The following is a 22,710-nucleotide window of genomic DNA, read 5'->3' on the forward strand; positions in this document are numbered from 1 at the left end:
TTAAGTTACAGTAATATTGGTATGGAGGTGTAGAGGAGAGGCTGCTGCCTGTGAAGAGAATAGTTGGTCATGGACACAAAGGGTTCTCACACCATCGAAGTTGGAATTTGAATAATCAGATGCTTTTATGTTTTACAATCTTATTCATCACCCAGTAATCACAATATCCTGCAGATATGTATATATTGTGGCAGTCAGCTTGTGCACACATTCATGGGTGAACAACTCAACCATTCACATGTAGTCAGTTTATAAAGATCCTGAAAGACATTGTTCCACTTCAGATTTCAATTCATCCATACTTTCATCTCTGTTCATGTACATGTAGGTTATTTGTCACAGGATAATCGCTCAATATGCATTACTTTGGAGGATAAAACAGGTTTATTTGACTTAATGATCTTAGCCTCCATGCTGGTGGTCAGCAGCTATATGACCAGGTGTGAAACATGTCACTTAAATCCCCATCACTTTACAGTACACTGTTACTCTTGGTAACTCATTGTGAAGTAGCCATTGCCACCACCTGGCTGGCTAACCACTGAGTCCCAGAACCAAAACTCTCCAGTGTTTCTATGGACAACCATCATTTCCAGTCAGTGATGTCACAACCTAACTTATTCTACATGTGATGGATAGGATCCAGTAATAGAAAAAAAAAAAATTATCAGTGCCCAGTGTATGTGGGCCATACCTTGATTCACCATTGAAGCATTCCAGATTCTTGACAGAAAATGCATAAATCAATGTGAATGCAAGTATTTTTTCGCTGTGTTATATGGCTGGCATTTCCATGGCTTCATTACAAATCAGTACAAATAAAGGCACTACCTGAATGGAAATACCTCTTCATCCTCATGCACTTAACTGTCAGATAAAAAGGGGGACTGTACAGTACTTTCAGTTCACACACACACACACGCACACACACTTGAAATGCTCTGTCTAGATCGCAGCTGAATAAAATGGGTCTTTGGTATTCAAGCTGTTAAATTTCTGTGTGTGTGTGTGTGTGTGCATTCAGTTTATAAAGCATTAATAAACTCTCTGTCTCTCTCCCAGTTAACCCCGTGTATGATAACAGCATGTGTGGCAGACCCAGAGTGTTGATTGACGTTCCTTATGTCTTCCCTCCAGCCTGCCACATCCACCCGTTTTACATTCAGGTGGGGACGGTCTGGCGGACTGTTGTACTTTCTCTTCATGCTGTCGGGGTCCAGGTTCAGTCCACTTCCCACCTCATTCAGCTCGTTCACCACCAGGCCTGTCCAGAAGACGTCCTCATAGCTCAGGTGGACCATTTCCTGGGCCGCAGCCACCAGCAGCGGCACGAGATCTGTCACGGTATAGAAAATTTGTTGAGCTTGTTTGTAGGCCATCATGATAAAGACGGTTTGTTTTCATCTGACGGAAAAGGCTACTCTCATACCTTAAATACCAAGTTCTGGTTTTATGATTTTTGAGGAGTCTAGATCTTATGATAGAATTGCACTTTCTTGGTTACTGAATAAATCATCCTTCCAGTCTGATTACATTTAACTGTCAGTTGAGTTGAAAGTGATTACGGATCCTTGTCAGGCAAAAACAAACCAACAATATTTGGTTTTTTATTTTAAGCATTAATTTGATGATAAATGTAAGGTAGGACAAGTCGGGGATATTGAGGAATGTATTTCTTGTTATAAACTGAGTACAGTAATTGACCTATGTATGATGTAACTCACCATTATTTACTGAATTCTATCTTATTTGAAGGTGAGTTACCCTACTGGGTTTTTTATAAGAATATCCTGCAGACGTTTATTATCCGGGCACATAACATCACACATGACATTAGGGCATAACAGTTGTAACCATTGATTCATGTCAGTGTCCCCACCCAGTGTGAAAGAATGGAACAAGGTTAAACTAATCACTGAAGATGATAAAGCACCATGTCATATATCAATAACTTGTGTTGGAGTGTATGCTGTAACACAAGTTGCTTAAGGAGAACCTGTGCTCTTTGGAGGAAAATATGGAAGTTGAAAAACCAAGCAGTAAGGGATGCCTTCTATAGCGAGATAAGTAGAGAAGTGGCTGAACAGGGAGACGTTGACAGATATGTTAATGAACAGTGCAGAGCCCTCAAGAACAGTTTCTTGAGAGTTACTGATTCAGTGTGTGGATGGACAAGGGGCCCCCCAAGACACAGAGTAACTTAGTGGTGGGATGAGGGTGTAGAAGCTGCAATTAAGGAGAAAAGAAGGCTAAGGTGGTTATGGCCAGGTAAGGGTGATAGAAGATCTGAGATAAAACTAAAGTGATGGTATCTAGGGCTGAGAGTGGTACTCTCAAAGAAGAGGGGGAGTGGCCATGTGTGATCTACCACAAGGATGTGGGAAGTAATTCAGTCTTGTGCAGTGTTTGTGATAAATGGGTGCATAAGAGATGTAGTGATATTAGAGGTAGACAGCGAGATATTACTGATTTCATGTGTTCAGTGTGTCGGGGAGAGCATGCGGAGATTGCCAGGCATAAAAGGATTGAACTTGCTGGTGAGTCTCTTGAGTGTGTGGAGTTTTGTTATTTGGGAGACATGTTTTGTGCTGCAGGTGGGGCTAGAGCTAGCTCTGTGGCTAGGGTGAGGAGTGGCTGGAAGAAGTTCATGGAACTGTTGCCTCTCCTGACATTGAGAGGGCTCTCCCACCATGCTAAAGGAGCTTTGTAAGCAGCATGTGTCACGAGTGTAATGCTTTATGGTTGTGAGACCTGGGCGATAAAGGAAGAGGATATTCGCAGGCTCAAACATACAGAAATGGCAATGATCAGATGGATGTGCAGTGCCTCCCTGAGTGTGAGGCCTGGGGGGGCTAGGTTTACGATGGAAGAGTTGAGAGGTAGGATGGGACTGGAGTGTATTAGTGTTGTGATGAGGAGAGGTAGACTGAGATGGTTTGGGCATGTGGAGAGGATGGGGGATGATAATTAGGTGCAGAAAGTGAGAAGTGTTAATGTTGGGGGTAGGGTAGCGAGAGGTAGACCAAAGAAGACACGGGATGTGGTCACTGAGTGTTACCGCAGGGATAAGGGACTAAATAAGGAAGCTGCCAGAGATCGAGCAGCATGGAGAGCCACCATTAGGTTACCAAGGCCGATGCATGCAAGCATGTTGGAGCCTTAAGAAACTAATGAAACCTGTACTGAGGATCCTCTGCTGATACAAGAAGCAAACTCACCATGGTAAATCACAGATAGCTATGACACAAATGGAGCATAAAAATTTTCATGCAAGATTCATCTTAATGTAGCTCAGTTGTAGAGTAATACATTGTGTTCTGTCATAAGCTGACAATCATCTGCCAGCTGTGTTTCTTGCTTCCTTTATTTCCCCTGCCTCCCCAAATGACAGTATCCTTCTCATATTGTTTTACTATGTACCTCATATTGCAATCATATTAAAATACTGTAGTTCAAGTAACACTTTCATTGCCACAGCCAGCAGAGGATTGTGAGCAAACTATTGCTCATGGCTGTATTTACCAGTGGTGATGACGTAGGCGGGTCCCATAGCAAAGGGTGGCATTGGCTGAAGGGGCAGGTGGTGGCGGGTGACCACAGGCACCGGGGACAGTCTCAGGGACTCACCCAGGGAGGCACCCACACCACGGAACGCTAGGCAGTTTTCACGGATCTGTTGGGAGGGGAGAGGGGAGGATAGGGGGATGTAGGCAGTGGTCTGTTAAGTGTATGATGAGGGATCTTATTTTTGTTTGATGATTACTGTATAGTAATAATATGGGAATTTCATTTAGCTGTCATAAAACTAGTAATGAGAGTAATATTTTGTGACCTTTTTCTGTTTCTGTGTACAACCCACTTCTTTTGTTAGTGGGAAATAGGGCAATGATGAATTAACTCACCTATCATAGCGTCTCTACTGACCTTTCCGAGGATGGCAGTTGTTCGTGAGGCTGCCAGGACCTGTAGGAACCTCCCAACATTCACGTACACGTCCTCATCCACTTTAGCCATGTACAGGACGTTGGACGGACAGTGGGTGACTGTCCAGTCCAGTAAGTGGGCAGTTTTAAGGGTCAGATCCCAGTAGGACTCCTCACTCCCCGCCACAACTAAGTCCCTGTTCAAATCGTTTTCCTTGAGGATGGCTGCTAGTGAGAAAGGGCTGGCGGGTTTCGACAGTAGAAAAGCGTAATTTATCCCGTTGTGTTTTAGTTTCTCTAAATAACTCTGTCTTATAGCTGTCCGGGTACTTGAACTGTTGACCCTGGAATTAATAAACACAAATATTCTCCTGGTGTTTTGACATAAATGGCCATTTTCTATCAGGAATTTTGGTTCGTAGATATCAGAAAACATGGCGTGTCTAACGAAGGCCTTGTACATTTTGTAATAGTCCTGGTGCCAATAAGTTTCACCACCAACACCGTCTTGTGATTCAGCATCAGTTTGGTCGTTGTCGTAGTTGTCGCTAGTGTAGTCTTTGGTGATTTTATTGTTGATGTGAAGGGTATAGTCCATTTCGTTGTTGGTTGGGTACTTCACATTATTATGGTTGTGATATGCCAAAAAGTTCACAACATTCCTGTTGCCGTAATAGTCATTGTTATTGTTGTTGTTGCTCTTGCAACATATGTTCTTGTTGGCCAGATACTTCACATTGATGCTTTTCTTGTTGATATTGATGTTACTTGATGGCGATGCTGTGGCCACCCCAATAAGAGAAAGGAATCCATAAGCCGGCAAGAGGGTTAGAATGATGAGTGTGAGATGAGGCCTTGGGATCATTTTTTTTTTTTTTTTTTTTTTTTTAGAGAGAGAGAGAGAGAGAGAGAGAAAGAAAAAGATTGGAAAACCGAGTAGAAAGTATGAAACCACCCCACCAGTCGATCCCGAGCCAAGTACAGCTGCACTTCCCACCACAGCACAGTCACACCTGGGAACAGTTTGTCATATTTGGTCCTGAGGACGCCATAGCATTTAGTTATTTTGCATGTGACACTCAGAATCACCAGGCGCTCAGAATACACCAATACCCAGAATTACTCAGCACACAGAATTACCTAAGACAGAATTCCCAATACTCAGAATCACGAAAGAATTCTTACTCAGAATCACCTAACAATTCCAAATACTCAGAATCACTTAGCAGAATTCCTAATACCCAGAATCATCGAACGCAGGAATGCACTAAGAATCCCCCAACACTGAGAATCTTGAGCTGGTGCCTGGCCAGTGAACAGAAGGATAGAGAATGATGCTTGGGAGGAAAGTTGCAGCGTTTTCCTGCATGCAGTTGCAGGTGTGGCGAGAGGATTGACTTGGGGCGTGTATTTACTCTCGCCCCTACTGCCGGCACCCCACACCCTCACTTCTTCACCCCTCACCCACATCCCTTACCTTCAGCCCTACCCCCTCACCCACACCCCCTACCCCCTCTCCTTTCACCGTCACCCTTACCCTCTCACTCCTCACCGTCACCCTTCCCCTTCCTCTCCCGCATCCCTAATCCTCACCCCTCCCCACCCCTACCCCTGTCACGCCTCCCTCACATTCCTCACCCTCACCTCTCACAACTTCCCCACATCCCTCACAGCTCCCCCACATCCCACACAGCTCCCCCACACCTTTCACCCTGACCTTTCCTTCATCCTCACTGTCACCCTCATCTTCATCTTCATTTACCCCCACTCGCTCCCTTCTTCCCCCTCACCCCTACCCCTACCCCCTTCCCTAACCTTACTCTCACCTGTATCCCACTGTCACCCCCACCTTACCCTGTCTATTATACCGTAAAATTCCCCCATCCCCTTCCCACCACTCGTCCTCCCTCACTCATACCCCTACGTCTAATACCTGTGTATGTTACTAGTGCTGAGTATGGTAAAGTCTGAATGTAGGCTAAATGGCACAGAAGAGGACAGTAAGGAGTAATAGGCAAAATAAATCACTTACGAATTGGTGTAAGGGAGCTTTTTTAACCAACGAGAATATGGGACCTTATTGCACAGTCGTCCACCCTTACTCTTCCTTCACCCATTCCCCCTCCCTCACCTTCACTGACCCTCTCCCCCACTCCCTCCCTCACCTTCACTCACCCCCTCTCTCACCTTCCTCACCCTCACTCACCTTCCTCACCCTCACTCATCCTTCTCCCTCACCCTCACACACACCCTCTCACCCTCACCCCCTCCCTCACCCTCATCCTCGCCCCCCTTTCGTATGCTTCTAACTTTTTCATTTAAATTATTCGTATAATAATTACGTTGGCCTTAACTCCAGGTCAGAAAACAAACATTGCTTTATTCTCACTTTTATCACATGGAGCGTCTTCACTTGCATTCATATCGACTTATATATTATCTGTGTACCATTGTCAAGCGTCTGATCCCATAGTTCATCCATGGTGGCAATAATCATACACTTTAACGTTCACTGGGTCTTAGGGTGGTATTTTCGTGCAGTCAGAAAGCTTACCAACACCTGTTCCTTACCGGTTTACATCTGCCCCTGCTGCGGTGCTGTATTCTTGTTCTGCTGTGTACTCGTATGTCCATATTAAAAGATGTAAGAAGCCAAAAAGAGGATGTTAATGGGTAGTTTGGGTTTTATTTTATTATTATTATTTTTTTTTTTTGGGGGGGGGGGAATTTTTACATGGGGACATGAATTCACCGAGCTAGACCTTGATATATTACATAGCCCCGCTAGGCGATGGGAGAGCGCTGCCTTTCCCAGCAGGGCATCTACTCAGGCGTGGCGCGAACTTTCGACTCTTTGGTCTCGAGTCAGGCTCACTACCACTGAGACACAGTCCCGGCTAGGAGGTTTGGAAGATAAACCGCTAAGGAAGAGGTGCTTGGGAGCCTTCTCACCCCCTCACCCGACGAAAACACGATCCTTAGAGTGCGCATTCAGTGAGATAAAGATTACACTGTAAACCCACTGAGTGCAAGGATGATTCGGATGAATACAGAAGTGCGGTATTACAGTAGGCTGAACAAAGTATAAAAAATGAGAGAGAGTGAGAGTTTGAGGAAGAAGGTGGGTGAGTGTGACTGAAATTAAAGTGTTACAAAACAGTTTCGCATCCAAGACTGCTGTCATATCTCAGAATGTTGTGATGACCCAAGCTTTCGTTGGAGGACGCGGCGGTGTGACCTGACCTCGTCCCATTCCATGTAGCAGCCCTCTACGTGCCTGTTTCCTTGACCTGAGTTGTAGCTGCTGCGTCCGTGCACCATTCGGTGGTTGTCTAGGCTCAGTATCGTACCTGCAGGGGGATAAATTGATGTACACATAAATACTGTCATATCTAAAGTACGTACCTGCTGGGGGATGAATTATTGGCACACATAAGTCATATCTTACCTGCGGGGAGATAAATTGCCTTGCATACAAATAGTCATTTGTTTAGTATCGTACCTCTGGGGAATAAAATAACATTATTGATATATGTATTATAAATACTCATTTGTTCATTAATGTACCTGCGGCACCACCTTGAACTGCAGCCGTGCATTACCCACCCTGCACCATCTTGAACTATTACTGTGCAGTACTTACCCGGCGCCATCGTGAACTGCGACTGTGCAATACTTACCTTGCGCCATCGTGAACTGCGACTGTGTAATACCTACCCGGCGTCATCGTGAACTGCGACTGTGCAGTACCTACCCGGCGCCATCTTGAACTGTATGCAATATCTGGGATGGGTGAGGAGGCGGTGGTACTGCAACATGGCGGTGTACCAGAGCGCCACGTCATTCACGGGCACACTGAAGTGGGAGTCTCTCTGGGGCTGGCTGAAGTTTATTCGCACGATCTCGCCACTGTTGTCGGTGCTGGCGACGAGAGAAGGTATGTTAGATGTAGGTAGAAGTTGCGTTAGATTATATTGTTAGATGGAAAAAAAAAAAAAGTTAATTAGGTTTAGGGACAAGAAAGTTTACATTACATTCGACTGTTAGGCTGAGTTAGATGCAAGAAAAGTTATGTTATACTGTGTTGTTAGGGTGGGCAAGCTTTGGTTTGGTTAAGTAAGGCGTGGTTAGGCTTAGCTGTTAGATTAAGTTTGGTTAGATTGTGTTAGTTCATATGGGGTCAGCTTAGATTTTGTGATGGGAGGAAACTTGAAGCGAGATTAGGCTGGGTTTGGCTGTTAGACTGGGCAAGGCTAGTAGACTGAGCTAGGTTAGGTTGAGCTTCATTGTTTTAGGCGAAGTTTGGTTGCTTCATTTCGATTATTCAGGGTTGGATTAGGATGTATCAGATTAGATTAGAGACTGATGTATTTATGGCAATTACACAATATTGGTTAGCACTGAAATGAAACCTCGAGGCTAGCATTTATTCGCAACCTACCAAATATGGATTTGACAGGGTTTCATTATTTGAAATTTGATTGTATTACGTTAGGTCATTTTAGGGTAGGTTTGGATGGGTTAGATTAGCCAATGTTAGGCTAATATTAGGCAGTGTTAGAGTACAATTTGTACTGCTGTGAGCAAGTCAGTCCACCATCCTCTGCCAGCATCGTGTCTTGTCTTCCCAATATCTCATTCATGTCTGAACGAAAAAGAGTATCCTTTTTTTTTTTTTTTTTTTTTTTTTTTTTTTCATGAGCGAAAGAGAGAGTATCTTTCCTTCATATTTCTCCCCTCCATATTGCTATCTTATAAAAAAAAAGTTCATTTAACGCTCTGAAATGCCACAGCCCGCCGAGAAGTACCGACGTACTTTTGAACAGAGAGAGTGCTGTCTTCCCAGGTACGTCTGAACAAAATTTAGAACAGGCAAAATGCAGTGAAAACCGTATCTCTACCAATGCTTGTTTCACATGGTTTAAATTTTACCACTATGTATTCGTCAGACTTTGGGAAGATACTTGTGTGTCTGTACATTGCAGTGTAGGAAATTAAGGACAACACTGAATTTGATATCCTGACAGCCTCTCATTTCAACCCACCAGATCATGGGCAGCCTCAGCATTTTGCGAAACTCGTGACCCACATCAATGCCCACATCAAGCCAGTCCACTGGGGTGTCGGTGAGGGCGCGGTACAGGTGTGGGTGCTGACGCTGCAACTCCCTAGCCACATGTATTGCATCGCAAATCTGGCTCTCACCGCCATCACCCTCATACTGCACAATGCAATGGATCAGCTGCACCTGTGGGGTTGGCAGGTAAGGTTAGGTTTGGTTTGGGTGGGTTGCTTTGGGTTGGGATTGGTTAAATTTGGTTTATTTCATTTAGGTTGAGTTGCCTTTGGTTTGGATAAGTTAACTTGGGTTGCATTCGGTTAGGTTAGGTTTGGATAGGTTTCATTTGGTTGGGTTACTTTCAGTTAGGTTAGATTGGGGTTGCTTTAGGTTGGAGTAAATTACGTTTGGTTTTGTTGATTACGTTAGGTTGAGTTGCTTTTGGTTGGGGTAGGTTAAGTTGGATTGTTTTCAGCTAGGTTATGTTGGACTGCTTTTGGATAGGTTTGGTTGGGTTAGTTAATTACGAGTAGGTTAGGTTTGGATGGATTGGATTAGGTTGGGTTAGGTCACCAAGTTTCCCTGTGCTGAATAAAATCTTTTTTAAGTTTAATCCCATGGAGGAATAAGCATTTTTAAAGTTAATATCTTAGCCATTTTAACATCTTTAGCTCAATACATCTATTACTGTCAGGCGAGTTTATTCAGCCTAGGAGTGACCATTGGGCCTCTCTGAAATTATACCCATCCTAGATATTCAGTCAACATCATGCATAGCTGTCTGTTTTTATGTCTGTCTGTCTGTGTATGTATATATCTATCTGTCTAAATCCATGTATCTGTTGATCTGTGTCTATATATTGTGTATGTTGTATGGCATATATTACCCACCCCTGGCATGTACTCGTAGTAAGGTAAATCGGTGTGGAGTTGGAGGGTGCCACTTGAATAGGCCACGTTGCTGGGGTCAGGCTTGGTAGTCACTGTAAATTCCTCACTGTAGGGGAGAGTTAGGTCTAATTAGGTTAAGTTGGAAACCTTAGCTGAAAAGCTTACTCACACTCTCATTTAAGCTCGTGTCTCCCTCCCCCCCACACACATGGAAACGTAACCGCACAACACAAATATATTTCTGTTTCTCCTCATTTCCATCCTCCGAGACACACCCCAGACTCACCCGTAATGTGTTTTCCTGATGAATGCGATCTTCTCCGCCAGCCGTCGCACCTGTCCCACCTCAGTGGGGACATTATTGATCTGCACAAAGCCATATACCTCGAGTTGCCGCAGCCAGTCCAACTGTGCCGCCTCACTAGACAACAGGTCGGGGAAAGAGGCGCGAGGCAGGTCGTGTTGGAGTTCTGAGCCCCAGTATTTGCGTTCCAGCCTGTAACATGGTAAGGTTGCAGTCAATTTCTTGTCCTGTACTTAATAACATCAGGCGGTATAGTGTATTAGATATATCAGAATGTCATTGTATTGAATGCTTTAAGTTTTTCATCTCTGGATGTCTCCCAGTGGTGAATATTATTGTCTGATGTAAGCCAGAGTAAAATGTATGTCATTGGCCAAAGTTTAAGGGTTAGCCAAAACTGGTTCTAATCCCTTCATTGCCACATGTAATGATAAGACAGTACCCGTAATGGTAAATAACAGTTGTCAGTAATGACAATCCAGTATTAAGTTTGATAAGTTTGATACAGACTATGACAATTTTAGTAACTTTAGACTGGCACTTCCTTTTCTACTGGTCGCACCTAACTTCCAGCTCCCGGGCTTTTCGGCGCGTCTCGTTGAAGGCACGGTTATGTAGCCAGCTGGCCTGGTATGCGCTTTCATGGCCATCATTCCATTTCACCTCCACCCCATTGCCGCCATCCACTACCTGACCAGGGAGATGGAGAGTCAGAATGTGAAATTTCATAAAGTAATTTTTTATCATCTCTTCAAAGTTTTTCCCTCTTGGTTAAACTTGCAGGTGAAGGCTTAGGGCCATGGTTTCATGGATTACGAGAGCTTCATAACATTTTCCTAAGCGATGAATTTTGCACATGGCATGTCTATATTGTTTTGTATGTTATTTATGTAAACTATGTCCATATTAACCATTCTTGGGCAATATGGTATAATACTTCTGATATAATCCTGAGATCATGATGCAGTTTGCATAATATGAATTGCATCATAAAAATTCTGGTAGCATATCAGAGGAACATTTTGGATATAATACTTCTGATATAATCCTGTGAGATCATGATGCAATTTGCTTAATATGAATCACATCAAAAAAATTCTGGTAGTGAATTGGAGGAAAATTTTTATAGGAATTAGTGTCATAGTTTGCTGTGCAGTAGAAGAATGCTCTAGCTGTCTGTCTGTGTGTCTCACCTGTATGCTGTGAGGATATGTCAGCAAGTCAAGGTGCGGTATGAGTGTCGTGCGGGAAGCGGCAAGAGGGTGGTAGCAAGTGGAACACTGGCAGTTGTCTCTCAGCCATACATATGGGTACATATCACTCCCACCTTCCCCTCCCCACTCAACCTGACGAAGGGAAAGTACAGGGCATACGAAAGGATGGCATGGGGTGATTATTAGTACATTGGTACAAATAATACCTGTGTACAGTAGGGAACAAGAGTTGAACCGTTTTTGTGTAATTAATCAGGAAAGAAAGTGATGGATGTGCCCTAAGTATGAAATCTGATACAGTAGAACAGCAGACGAAATTTGTCTCATAGGCCTGAATGCAAGAACTGGGCATGAGCTGGACTTGGGACTTGAGTCAGTCTTAAGTTGGACATCAGATGCACCTGCCAAAAATCGATTTGCAGAAACAAGGCCTGAGTCTCTTACAGGCCAAGCCGATGCTCCGAAGTCCAAGCTGCCTCGGAGTGGGCTCGTGTCAAACTTCAGCCTTGAGGACCTGTTATTTATTTATTTTGTTTGGCAGATTCGCCTTTAAAATGATGAACAATTTATTCGACAACCCCCAGTACACCAAGGGACAATGGCAGCATAAGGTCAAAAGCAAATACCTGTATTTTGAATTTAAACAGAATATCTGGCTGTCATGAAGATATTTAGGCTTTGTTTTGTACACTTGTTTAAATTTTACTGAAATATTTTTCCATCCATCCCTCCTTTATCCAGTCCTATGTTGCCCCACGAGGAGCTTAGGATCCCAGGGCTAGGCAAGTTCGTTGTTTGATATTACTTACAAGTGTCGCTGCCAGTGCCTTATGCTACCTATATTTGAATTATATATCATATGGTTTAGGAAGTGGAGAGATGGTATGGGGCAAAAGGGTTTAAGGGTAAATGCAGATAAAACAAAAGTGATGATATCTAGGGTTGGTGGCGGTACTGTCAAAGACGAGGGAGAGTGGCCATGTGCAGTTTGCCACAAGGGCGTGGGAAGTAATTCCATCTTGTGCGGTGTGTGTGATAAATGGGTGCATAAGAGATGTAGTGGTATCAGAGGTAGACTGCGAGATAATGCTGATTTTATGTGTACGGCGTGCCGGGGTGAGCAGGTGGAGATCGTCAGACGTGAAAGAATTGAACTTGCTGGTGAATCTCTTGAGTGTGTGGAAGAGTTTTGTTATTTAGGAGACATGTTGTGTGCTGGAGGTGGGGCTGGAGCTAGCTCTGTGGCTAGGGTGAGAAGTGGTTGGAAGAAGTTCAGGGAGCTCTTGCCTCTCCTGACATTGAGGGGCTCTCCCTACGTGCTAAGGGGTCTTTGTATGCAGCGTGTGTTAGGAGTGTAATGCTGTATGGCAGTGAGACCTGGGCAGTGAAGGAGGAAGACATTCGCCGGCTCAGACGTACAGAAATGACAATGATTAGGTGGATGTGCAGTGCGTCCCTGCGTCCAAGGCCTGGAGGGGCTGGGTTTACAATGGAAGAGTTGAGAGGTAGGATGGGACTGGAGTGTATTGGTGTTGTGATGAGGAGAGGTAGATTGAGGTGGTTTGGACATGTGGAGAGGATGGGGGATGATAGTTGGGTGAGGAAGGTGAGAAGTGTTAATATTGGGGGTGGGGTTATGAGGGGTAGACCGAGAAAGACATGGGACGAGGTCATTAAGTGTGACCTTAGGGTTAAGGGACTGAACAGGGAGGCTGCAATGGATCGTGCAGCATGGAGAGCCGCCATTAGGTGACCAAGGCCGACACATGCAAGCATGTTGGAGCCTTTAAAAACGAAAACGAATGGCTGGCAGTGCCTGCGGGACTCAGCCCCTTTTAAATTAACAGCGGTGGTGGTGGCATCACCAAAGTTTTTTGTCATAATGGAAGTCTACTGCCTTTGTTCCTAATTTCCCTTTTTATTCTGTCCTTGCGGCAAGCAGCCGTAATGTGATCAATTTAGCCGCCAATGACGATAAGTCTAGGTGCACCAGTAGGCCTGCTGGGACTGCTTACAGAATGCCATCCTCTCCTTTTGTAGGCCAGGCGATGGCTGGCCGCTGATGTAATATTGTGTAATTCTGGCACGTACCCCCATAAACGCACATAATGGTCCAGCTTGCTACTGTCATCTTTCCGTGCAAGGATTGTTTGCAGTTATTCATATTATTCAGTGTTTTCTGTTTTGTTTGGATTCTTTAAAGTTTTTTGTTTACGCAGATGATGACAACTGACTGTAAACATCCATCTCTCTTTCTGTCTATTGCCAGATGCCTCAATCCCATAAGGGGTGGCCACAAACAAATGGCCTCCATGTCGCCCTGTTGAACACCATTTCACTGCCCTGCCCCCAGTTCACACCCCCTCTCTCATATACCTCTCCACTTCATCCCTCCATCTCATCCTTGGCCTCCTTCTCCTTCTCCCACCTCCACCTCACCTGCATACACTCTCCTCGTTAGTCTCTCGCTCTGGTATGTAACATTTTTATAAAGCATCTTTTAATTTATCATTCCTCATTTGTTAAACTTAATATTCAGACTAGGGATGAGTGAGGCTGGTCACTCATATCTTAAATGTCAGGACCAACTTGCCAAGCCCATGTCTCCTATGCTCCTCATGGGGCAGCGTAGGAATGGATGATGGATGGACAGATCGATGGCACCATGACTCTGAAAATAGTCGAAAGTTTGTCATAAGTCTGCTACTTGAGCCCAACTTCAGTAAGCTGTTAGCCTGGGCTTGGGACCTTCCCAGGTCTGACTTCCGACCCCTGCTCAAGCTCCGTTGAGGCATTTGGGCCTTACTGTAGGCTACACAAATTTTTAAAGGCTTGTATGGGTGTGAAATAAGCTGCAAAAAGATGAAAATTTTGGCTATCACCCTCCACAATCAACAAACTCTCCTCCACTGTGGACAGTAATATTGCCTAATTCTGTAAAAGCAAAACAGCTTAAGGGTTAAAAAGGGGGTTAGAAGACTGATGGTGATGATGATGTATAATTTGGATATTGCATAATGCTGTTAGTAACCGGTTTTATATGAAATTTTAAAATTTATTAAAAGATACAAGTTACCCATATGATTATGGTGAGAAATAAGAGAGAGAGGAGGGGGGGTGTGGAGGAAGAAGAGATTGGAGAGGGAGGAAGGGAAGAGAGGGTAGATGATAGTAATAAAATTTTCAAAAGGCATTGGAAAAATGATAACTCTCACCATTAGGATATCTGCACTGTGATCCATGGTAACTCCAGTAATGATGGGGGTGGCGGTTGGTGATGGGTGGGAGGGTATTTGCACCCCTGACCTCACCCCACTGTTCACTCCCCTCACCCCACCACCCCACCACCATCCCACGCACCTGAAAGCAAAACAGTCTACAATATGTTTCTTAATGCGAGAAATCTGTTATGGGTATTATATTTATGGTAGTGTGCTTATTCGGTATACTCTACTCACATCTTCAGATCTGCAGCATTCATGGTCTTTCCTCAAATTTTCTCACTGCACAGCTGAAGGTGGCTGTTGTGTATACGTAAACAACAACATATCTTGCTCTTGTGTTCATGAACCTGAATCCTCTGAATTCTGTGCTCTCTGGTTTCAGCTGTCCTGTCACTCTGTGACAAAATACATTTGTGGTGTTTGCCCATCCCCCTGATTCTACTGGCTATGAAAAATTCTTTGACTTGTATTTCTAAGATGGAACACATCCCATCAGTTTCTCAATTCTCGAAAATCTCCATTCTAGATGATTTCAGCGTTCACCGCCTTTGGCTTTCCACTCGTTTCACTGATCCTCCTGGTGAACAAGTGTACATCTTTCCTTGATGACCTAGAGCAGCTTGTGCAGCACCCTATCTGTATCCCTGTCGCCATGGAGAAAGCTCCAACATACTTCATGTTTTACTTACGACTGATTTTTCATCTTACACTGTTAATCTTTATTTATTAATTTTTTTTTTTTTTCCATTGGGCTCCTCCAATCACAACTTTATCATCTTAACCTATCCTATCGCTCCAGGAAGGCTTGTGGATCTTCCCAAGAAGCAGCGGCTGTGGCACTTTGGAGCTGCTGATTGGGAGTCCCTCAGCCATTACTTCTTTAATTTTCCCAGGAATGATTATTGTTTCCATGGCCAAGAGTCATCTGAGTGTGCCTCGTGTATTATGTAGGTTATTCTTTTGGGCATGGAAGCATACATTCTTTTTCCTCATCCTGTGACTAATGCAAAAAAATTAAAAACTTGGTTTAGTCATGCTTGTTCTAATACTGTCCACAACAAGAAGGCCTACTAAAGGTACTGGAACCAACCCACCCCTGAAACTCATCATCATATGTTTCTGCATGGAGTACTGCTAGGTCTGTTCTTCACTCTACTAAAAACAATTTCATTTGTACTAAATTCTCTGAACTCTCCAACTCATATTCTTCTGGCTCCTTCTGACACCTTGCCAGAAATCTTTTTAACAGCTTTATATCACCATCCTTCCCTCCTTTTTTCTGCTCATATGGCTCTGTACCTGTTTCTTCTACCGATAAAGCAGAACTCTTCACTTAGACTTTCTCCTCAAATTCCACTTTAGGTGATTACAGTGCTGTTCCTCCATCACTTTCTGCTCCTGTCGTCATGGCTGACATTAAGATTACTTCAGTTGATGTGTTCTCTGGCATCACTGGCCTCAGTACTAACAAGGCATATGGGCCTGATTGGGTTCCTCCTGTTGTCCCCAAGGACTGTGCTTCTGTGCTTATACCCAGCCTAGGTAACCTCTTTTGCCTTTGTCTGTCAGCTTCTACCTTTCCTTGTTGCAGGAAGTTTGCCCTCATTCAGCCTGTTCCAAAGAAGGGTGACCATTCCCAGCCCTCTAACTGTCTCCGGGTTACTTTAACATCCTATATTTCTAAAGTTTTTAAGTACATTCTTAAAAAAACTGGCATCTTTCCTATCACAACCTTCTCTCTGATCGTCAGTAAGCGTTCTGTCAGGGATGCTTCACTGGCGATCTTCTCACCTTCCTTTCAGACTCCTGGTCATCGTCCTTTTGGGACTTTGGCGAAAGCTTTGCTGTTGCATGTGACGTCCCAGAGGCTTTGGATTGAGTCTGGTTTAAATCTTTGATATCCAAACTGCATTCTTATAGTTTTTATCCTTCTTTCTGTACCATCCCTCTTTTGCACTAAAAAAACAAAAAAAAAAATCATCTCTACAGTAGCTTCCTTTACAGTCATTCTGTAGCTGCTGTTGTAGATGACTACTGTTCTTCTAGAGCTGCTAGTAGTGGTGTTCCTCAGGGCTCTGTCCTATCACCAACTCTCTTCCTTCTGTTCATCAGTGGCCTTCTAAGCTGTACATCTGACCCTGTCCACTCATGTGCTGATGATGCCACTCTTCACCCTTCCATCAACTTCTTGCAATGTCCACCTCAGCAGTTACTTCAACAAACAAGGGATGAGGCTATGGCCCACCTAATGTCTGATTTGGCTCATATCTCTGAATGGGGTAAATGTAATATTATTGTTTTTAATGCACCAAAAACTCATTTCTTACATTTGCAACCAGTTAGAATCATCCGCAGGAGTGTCCTCTAACTTTTAACTATCCAACTTAATCCTGCATCATCATTGAACATACTCGGGGTTTCATTCTTTTGGGATTTATCTTGGAAAGATCACATTACATCTCGTGTAAAATCTGCTTCCAAGAGATTGGTTGTGCTAAGCTGACTCTATGCTTTTTTTACCCCTGCACAGTTGTTGACTTTTTACAGGGGTCTTATTCACCCCTGTGTATGGGGAGGCTCCCCACATACAGCCCTTCTCAACATGGTGGAGGCAAAGGCTTTTCATCTCATTAACTCCTGTTACTGACTCCTTTCAACCTCAGTGTCTTTGCCGAACAGTTGCATCTTTATCTCTTTCCTGTCGCTGCATCATTGATCACTGCTCCTCTGAATTGTCATCTTGCATCCCTCCACCACTACAGCAGGTGCGTTGCACCTGCTCATTCCTTTCTGTCCAACTCTCTAATGCAAGATTTAACTGTTACTCCCAGTCCATCGTGTGTGCAACAGGTCATCTCAGGAATTGTCTTCCTCTTTCTGCACTGCCTACTACCTATGACCTCCAGTCTTTCAAAAAGTGTGCCCAGGCATCTCAGAATGAACGGATTTTAAATTAGGCTTTCTGTAACCTTGTTTTTATTTTTTACTTGGAGGTAACAATCTTGCAGGCTTCTGGCCTTTGGTTCCTTCTTCCTTACAAAAAAAAAAAAAATACAGTATCTGTCCTTTCTCATTGCTTTTTCATCTTTATATATATCCATCAGTATCTGTCTGTATATTTATCTTTTCATCTATCTATCTGTCAGTTTATCTAGATGTGTCCATACTGAAGATTTAGCTAGATCTAGAAGGCATATAAACATTTAATTAAACATTATCTGTACATGAGAGATACAATAAAGATATGTTGCACAGCACGTGAGAAAAGTTAAGCTTACCTGAGGAGCGCCGACGAAGGTGATGTGTGAGGGAGAAGTGTAGGTGTGAGGATGGAGGGATGTGGGGCCCCATTCCAACCCCACACCGCCACCCCTTTACTCAGGCCTCCTCGCCAGCCCCTCACCACGACCCTTGCACCCAGAAACATTATCAGCTCTTGGGGGAGTGGGAGGGGGAGGAAAAGAGTTAGATAAATGGACACACATGCACAGGGAGATACACATATACGACAGGCTCCTAGTACCGTACCCATCTCACCCATTTCTCTCCAGCTTTCTAAATGTTAAGAATTAACCAATACTTTCAGTCACTCATGTGTCCAACATTGTGTGTGTGTGTGTGTGTGTGTGTGTGTGTGTGTGTGTGCAAAAACCCACACATGCAGCGACCCTCAGTATGTACCTCAGGCGCCTGGTGGCCTAGTGGGTTAAGGCGCTCAAATCGTATGTGCCGCATAAGGGTTTACATGTTGAGCCCGTATTCTCGTCGGCTAAGAAAACACCCTAACACCTCATCCTAAGCGATTTATTTTCCTTATTACACCTTACTGTCCTATTCTGTGTTTTCCAAATCCTTTGAACATCCCCATTCTCTGCATACATATCCAAAAATAAATCGTTAAGGAAGAGGTGCTAGGGAGCTTTCTTACCCAGAGAGAATATGGAACTTGAGGCTTTTTGCTGATGTAACCCCATACCTCGTTCGTTAAGAAAGCCTCGTAGCACCCTTTCCTTAGTGATTTACTTTGGGCTATAGCTTGTTATTGTCTTGCACGTTATTTGGTTGAGTATAGTGGTATAAGAATGATTTTAAAAGCACCAGAGAGGACAGTAATGTGTAATAGGCAAAATAAATCGCTAAGGGAGAGGTGTTAGGGAGCGAGAATACGAGTCTCAGTGTCACCCGGAGGACAACCTAGCCCCGAACACCTACTCTTATGGTACCTTGAAGGACTAGATTATTGATAGATACATAAATAAGTAGATAGATAGATAGACGGACAAATATAAAAACACCTATAAATGGTAGGTAGATAGACAGGTGGACCAGCAATTTTAAAACACCTTTAAGGGATAGATAGATAAATAGATCGACAAATTAAAGACATCTATAAGGGATTGATAATTTGATAGATGGGCCGACAGTTTGAAAACGCCTATAAGAGGTAGATAGATAGATAGATAGATAGACCGGCTGTACAAAGGATAGATGTATGGACAGGTAGATAGTGAGGTAGACAAAAAAAAAAAAGTTAGGAATAGACTGGTACTGGTAGTGGACTGGGGGACCGGTTCGTCTCTCACCCTAACCAGTCCATCCACACACACACACACACACACACACACACACACACACACACACACACACACACACACACACACACACACACACACACACACACACACACACACACACACACACACACACACACACATTAAACCCCATCATCACGAGAATTTGAAAGCAGATGAGATTAAAAGAACGAGAGAGAGAGAGGGAGAGAGAGAGAGAATTTTACCCTACTACCCAGCAACAAGTGGGTGTAAATGTTGAGTCATCTTACACTCTGCTGCACTCAGTCAAGGTTAAAGGTCATGGTACACACACACACGCATACGTAACTACATACGCATACGTACATACATACATACATACATACACATACCTACACACACCCACATGCACATAAACATAAACGTACATTCACATAGACTTGGACACATACAATCGGCCGCACACACACACACACACACACACACACACACACACACACACACACACACACACACACACACACACACACACACACACACACACACACACACACACACACACACACACACACACACAATTAGCCCTCAGGCTCTGTGGATCGTGTTCTCGTGAGGAGTCTCCCTAGAATCCTCTTCAGTATATTTTACCCAGTACACTCGACATCCAGTTGACCCCTACAATACTATTATGCTTTTCTGTTATTTTTTCCAACACATGACTTTATTTAATCTAAGATGGATGGGTGTCATTGCTCAGAGGTTAGATAGGAATTCCATTAAGTGCAACTGTTCAGGCTGCTCATTGTAATATTGCAAAGAGACGGGCGCGTAGCACTGGTCTGTCAACAAACTCTCATCTTTTTTCTGTTCAACTCTGTAATGCAAGAGTTAACCATTTTTCCCGGTCCTTCATGTATGCAGCAGGTTAACTCTGGAACTGTCTCCCTCTGTATTTCCTGCTGTCTTTGATCTCCATTCATTCAGTTGCAGTGTGTCCAGGCATCTCGAAATGAACGTATCTTGAATTCGGCTCGCTGTTACTTGTTTTTGGTTTTTCTTGTAGGGAACAATTATGCGGGTCCCTTACCTTTGGTTCCTTCTTATATATATATATATATATATATATATATATATATATATATATATATATATATATATATATATATATATATATATATATGCCTTCTTTCTTATCTCCAACAAGCACTTCATTCCATTCTCTCCACTACACGTAATCATCTCTGCATACACCTCATCAACCCCGGCTTGATCGCATCTTGACCATACCAAGTTGGGGTAAAACACACCTGTTGTGAACTCTCAAGTGGTGACGAGATTAAATAGCCAGAAGGTTGGCAAGGGTGGCACTGGCATCCCAAAATTGGGCTTGATCACCCCTTGACCATACCATTTTTATAATCCTTGGAGGGGTGCAGAATCCTGGGTACAGTGTCATACTCACCACAGCCACACCACCACACAGCCGTAGGGTAACTACCTCTGTTACCTATTAACTGGTTTGGGCGGTGGACAGTGGCGGGCAGATGCCAGACACTCCCCTACCACCTAACTCAACTCTTGCCACTCTCTAACACTCGCACTCCGTCTCATTAGTCTCCCACACAGACACCACCAGAGTCACATTCATTATATATTCACGCCAACGTTTGATATATACATATGAGAATTTGGTAGCCGTGGAAGGGAATAACTGGTTCGGTAAGTTCTCTGGAGTTTGCACCACTGCCCTGTAAATATATTGATTGTACGATTAGATACACCAATTATCATTCCAAGGACACCGCATCCCCATCATCGTTATTCTCATCATCATTATCCTCCTCCTCCTCTTCCTTATCATCATTATCATGCTTCTGAGTTAAGAGTCTCTTGCCAGACATAGTCACCTTACATACAGCAACTGTCACCATTTCAAGGAAACACATCATCATCATCATGTTCGAAGTGAAGAGGTTGGTTAACTCTCATATCGGAAATTCGTACCCACGGAAGAAAATGCTTGGACAGTGTAAAAATCCAAGTATCTGACGTGGTTAGTTGTCTTGAGGTCAGGTAATTGATTATTTATATCCCACTTTTAACAAGGCGAGGCTGTGTAGTTTTTGTCGGTGTGTGGATTTGTATCTGTTGGGCATGATCAGACATGAACGAACTTGTATGAATGTTCGAATGTGTCCACCAGGAGTCCATAGAGGACAACAATTTCAGCATATGCAACTGCCTGTCTTCCTTTGACATTATGGCATGTAGTGATTGCAGGTTGGGTTTATTGAAGCCTTCTACTACAGAGGTCCCAGTGCATGAACTTACGCTCACGGGAGCATATGCGAACGTTAGTGAATGCATGCTCGGGAGTATTACATTATATTGCTAATTATTTGAACATCATTAGCACTTTAAAAACTTAGATACAATAGACTACACATTTAAAGTGCATGGATGATATTGCTTGAGGTGTGACTGGAAAAAGAAGACAGGTTAAAGTGCTGAAGCCTCTGGAGCTACCTTGGTCAAGATCCCTTCATCTTTTACTTCCATTCAAATGGATTTTTTGAAAGTCATGATGAAAAAAAAAAAAATGGTCAGATAAGCTTGTCTATTGTTGCGAACAGGTACATGGCATTTATTTTACTGTAATTAGCAAGATGACACTGAAGCTTAAGCTCGTCAGGAAGAAATTTACTAATTCACAGCCAAACTGTGTATTGTTTGTCAACTACTTCAGTACAATGACGCCATTATTCCAAGTTAGGCCTCTCAACAGAATATTTATTCATCAAAGGGGAAACCTCTGGTAGTGATTGGGGTTAGAAACGATCTCCATTCATTTCCTTGACTCTGATGCGCCTGTTATTTTCTCTTGCTACCGCCAAACCATTTCCTGTTTGTTCACTTGTCATCTTTATCTTGAATGCTGAGCTATAATAATAAACACTAGAATTTAATGGTAGTCACAGAGCAGTGCTATGGAAAGGAGGCAACTTTGTAGAGCCGTAGTAGCATCATCTTAATTGGCCACTAAGCTACAAGGCAAAGAAAAAAGTCTCCGTTCCAGTAAGGTGAACGGTCTCATTTTCTATTATTCCGTTCACTCGGCGATTTTACTCAGCTTTGGACAGACTTTTGGAACTAGAGGGATTAGATATAGCCATCATTAACCCCTTCACTGCTTCCAGGCTCCCCTAAGTTGAATAACATCCTTTGGCAGCAGCAAGAACAAATTACGTCATCGGAGCGAAGGGTTAAATAGCAAATGTGGATGATGATGGTAACGATAATGATTATTTTGCTGATAAAGACGATGATAACAGTAACGATGATGATAGTGGTAACAGTTATGATGATCGTAGTGGTGATGATGATCTATCTGCTGTATCTATCTATAGCCCGACGCCCTAATCCCGCAAAGGGTGGCCGCAGACAAAACGCCTCCAAGTCGCTCTGTCACCCATCATTTGACTACCCTCCCCCCAACTCACTCCCCCCTCCTTCAAATACCTCTCAACTCCATCCTTCCACCT

At 43.5% G+C, this 22,710-nt stretch overlaps 2 protein-coding genes across 2 annotated transcripts; both read right to left on the bottom strand.

The window, feature by feature from the left end:
- On the bottom strand, positions 1-6,405 carry LOC145417723 (beta-1,3-galactosyltransferase 4-like). The gene is made up of 5 exons (XM_080286325.1): positions 6,372-6,405; positions 3,925-4,703; positions 3,523-3,673; positions 1,161-1,336; positions 1-48 (listed from the first exon to the last, which is right to left on the bottom strand). The coding sequence occupies exons 1-5, from the start codon at positions 6,403-6,405 to the stop codon at positions 1-3; spliced, it is 1,188 nt and encodes a 395-aa protein (XP_080142451.1).
- Positions 6,406-7,103: 698 nt separating this feature from the next.
- Positions 7,104-13,488, bottom strand: LOC145417733 (gamma-butyrobetaine dioxygenase-like). The gene is made up of 8 exons (XM_080286337.1): positions 13,407-13,488; positions 11,371-11,597; positions 10,740-10,867; positions 10,160-10,369; positions 9,874-9,979; positions 8,969-9,171; positions 7,678-7,844; positions 7,104-7,273 (listed from the first exon to the last, which is right to left on the bottom strand). The coding sequence occupies exons 1-8, from the start codon at positions 13,486-13,488 to the stop codon at positions 7,104-7,106; spliced, it is 1,293 nt and encodes a 430-aa protein (XP_080142463.1).
- Positions 13,489-22,710: the final 9,222 nt, after the last annotated feature.

The sequence above is a fragment of the Coenobita brevimanus genome, chromosome 14 (genome assembly GCF_032717465.1).
Source record: "Coenobita brevimanus isolate Jiangsu-jjx chromosome 14, ASM3271746v2, whole genome shotgun sequence".
In the NCBI taxonomy this organism is placed as follows: domain Eukaryota; kingdom Metazoa; phylum Arthropoda; class Malacostraca; order Decapoda; family Coenobitidae; genus Coenobita; species Coenobita brevimanus.

Coding starts and splice junctions, on each gene's coding strand:
- LOC145417723 (XM_080286325.1), bottom strand. CDS start 6,405: ATGGATGAACTATGGGATCAGACGCTTGACAATG. Junction 3,674..3,924: donor CAACTGCCATCCTCGGAAAG/GTCAGTAGAGAC, acceptor CCCTCCCAACAG/ATCCGTGAAAACTGCCTAGC. Junction 49..1,160: donor CAGACCGTCCCCACCTGAAT/GTAAAACGGGTG, acceptor TTCTCTTCACAG/GCAGCAGCCTCTCCTCTACA.
- LOC145417733 (XM_080286337.1), bottom strand. CDS start 13,488: ATGGGGGTACGTGCCAGAATTACACAATATTACATCAGCGGCCAGCCA. Junction 11,598..13,406: donor AAAGGAGAGGATGGCATTCT/GTAAGCAGTCCC, acceptor TACTGTACACAG/GTATTATTTGTACCAATGTA. Junction 7,845..8,968: donor CTGAGGCTGCCCATGATCTG/GTGGGTTGAAAT, acceptor TCTCGTCGCCAG/CACCGACAACAGTGGCGAGA.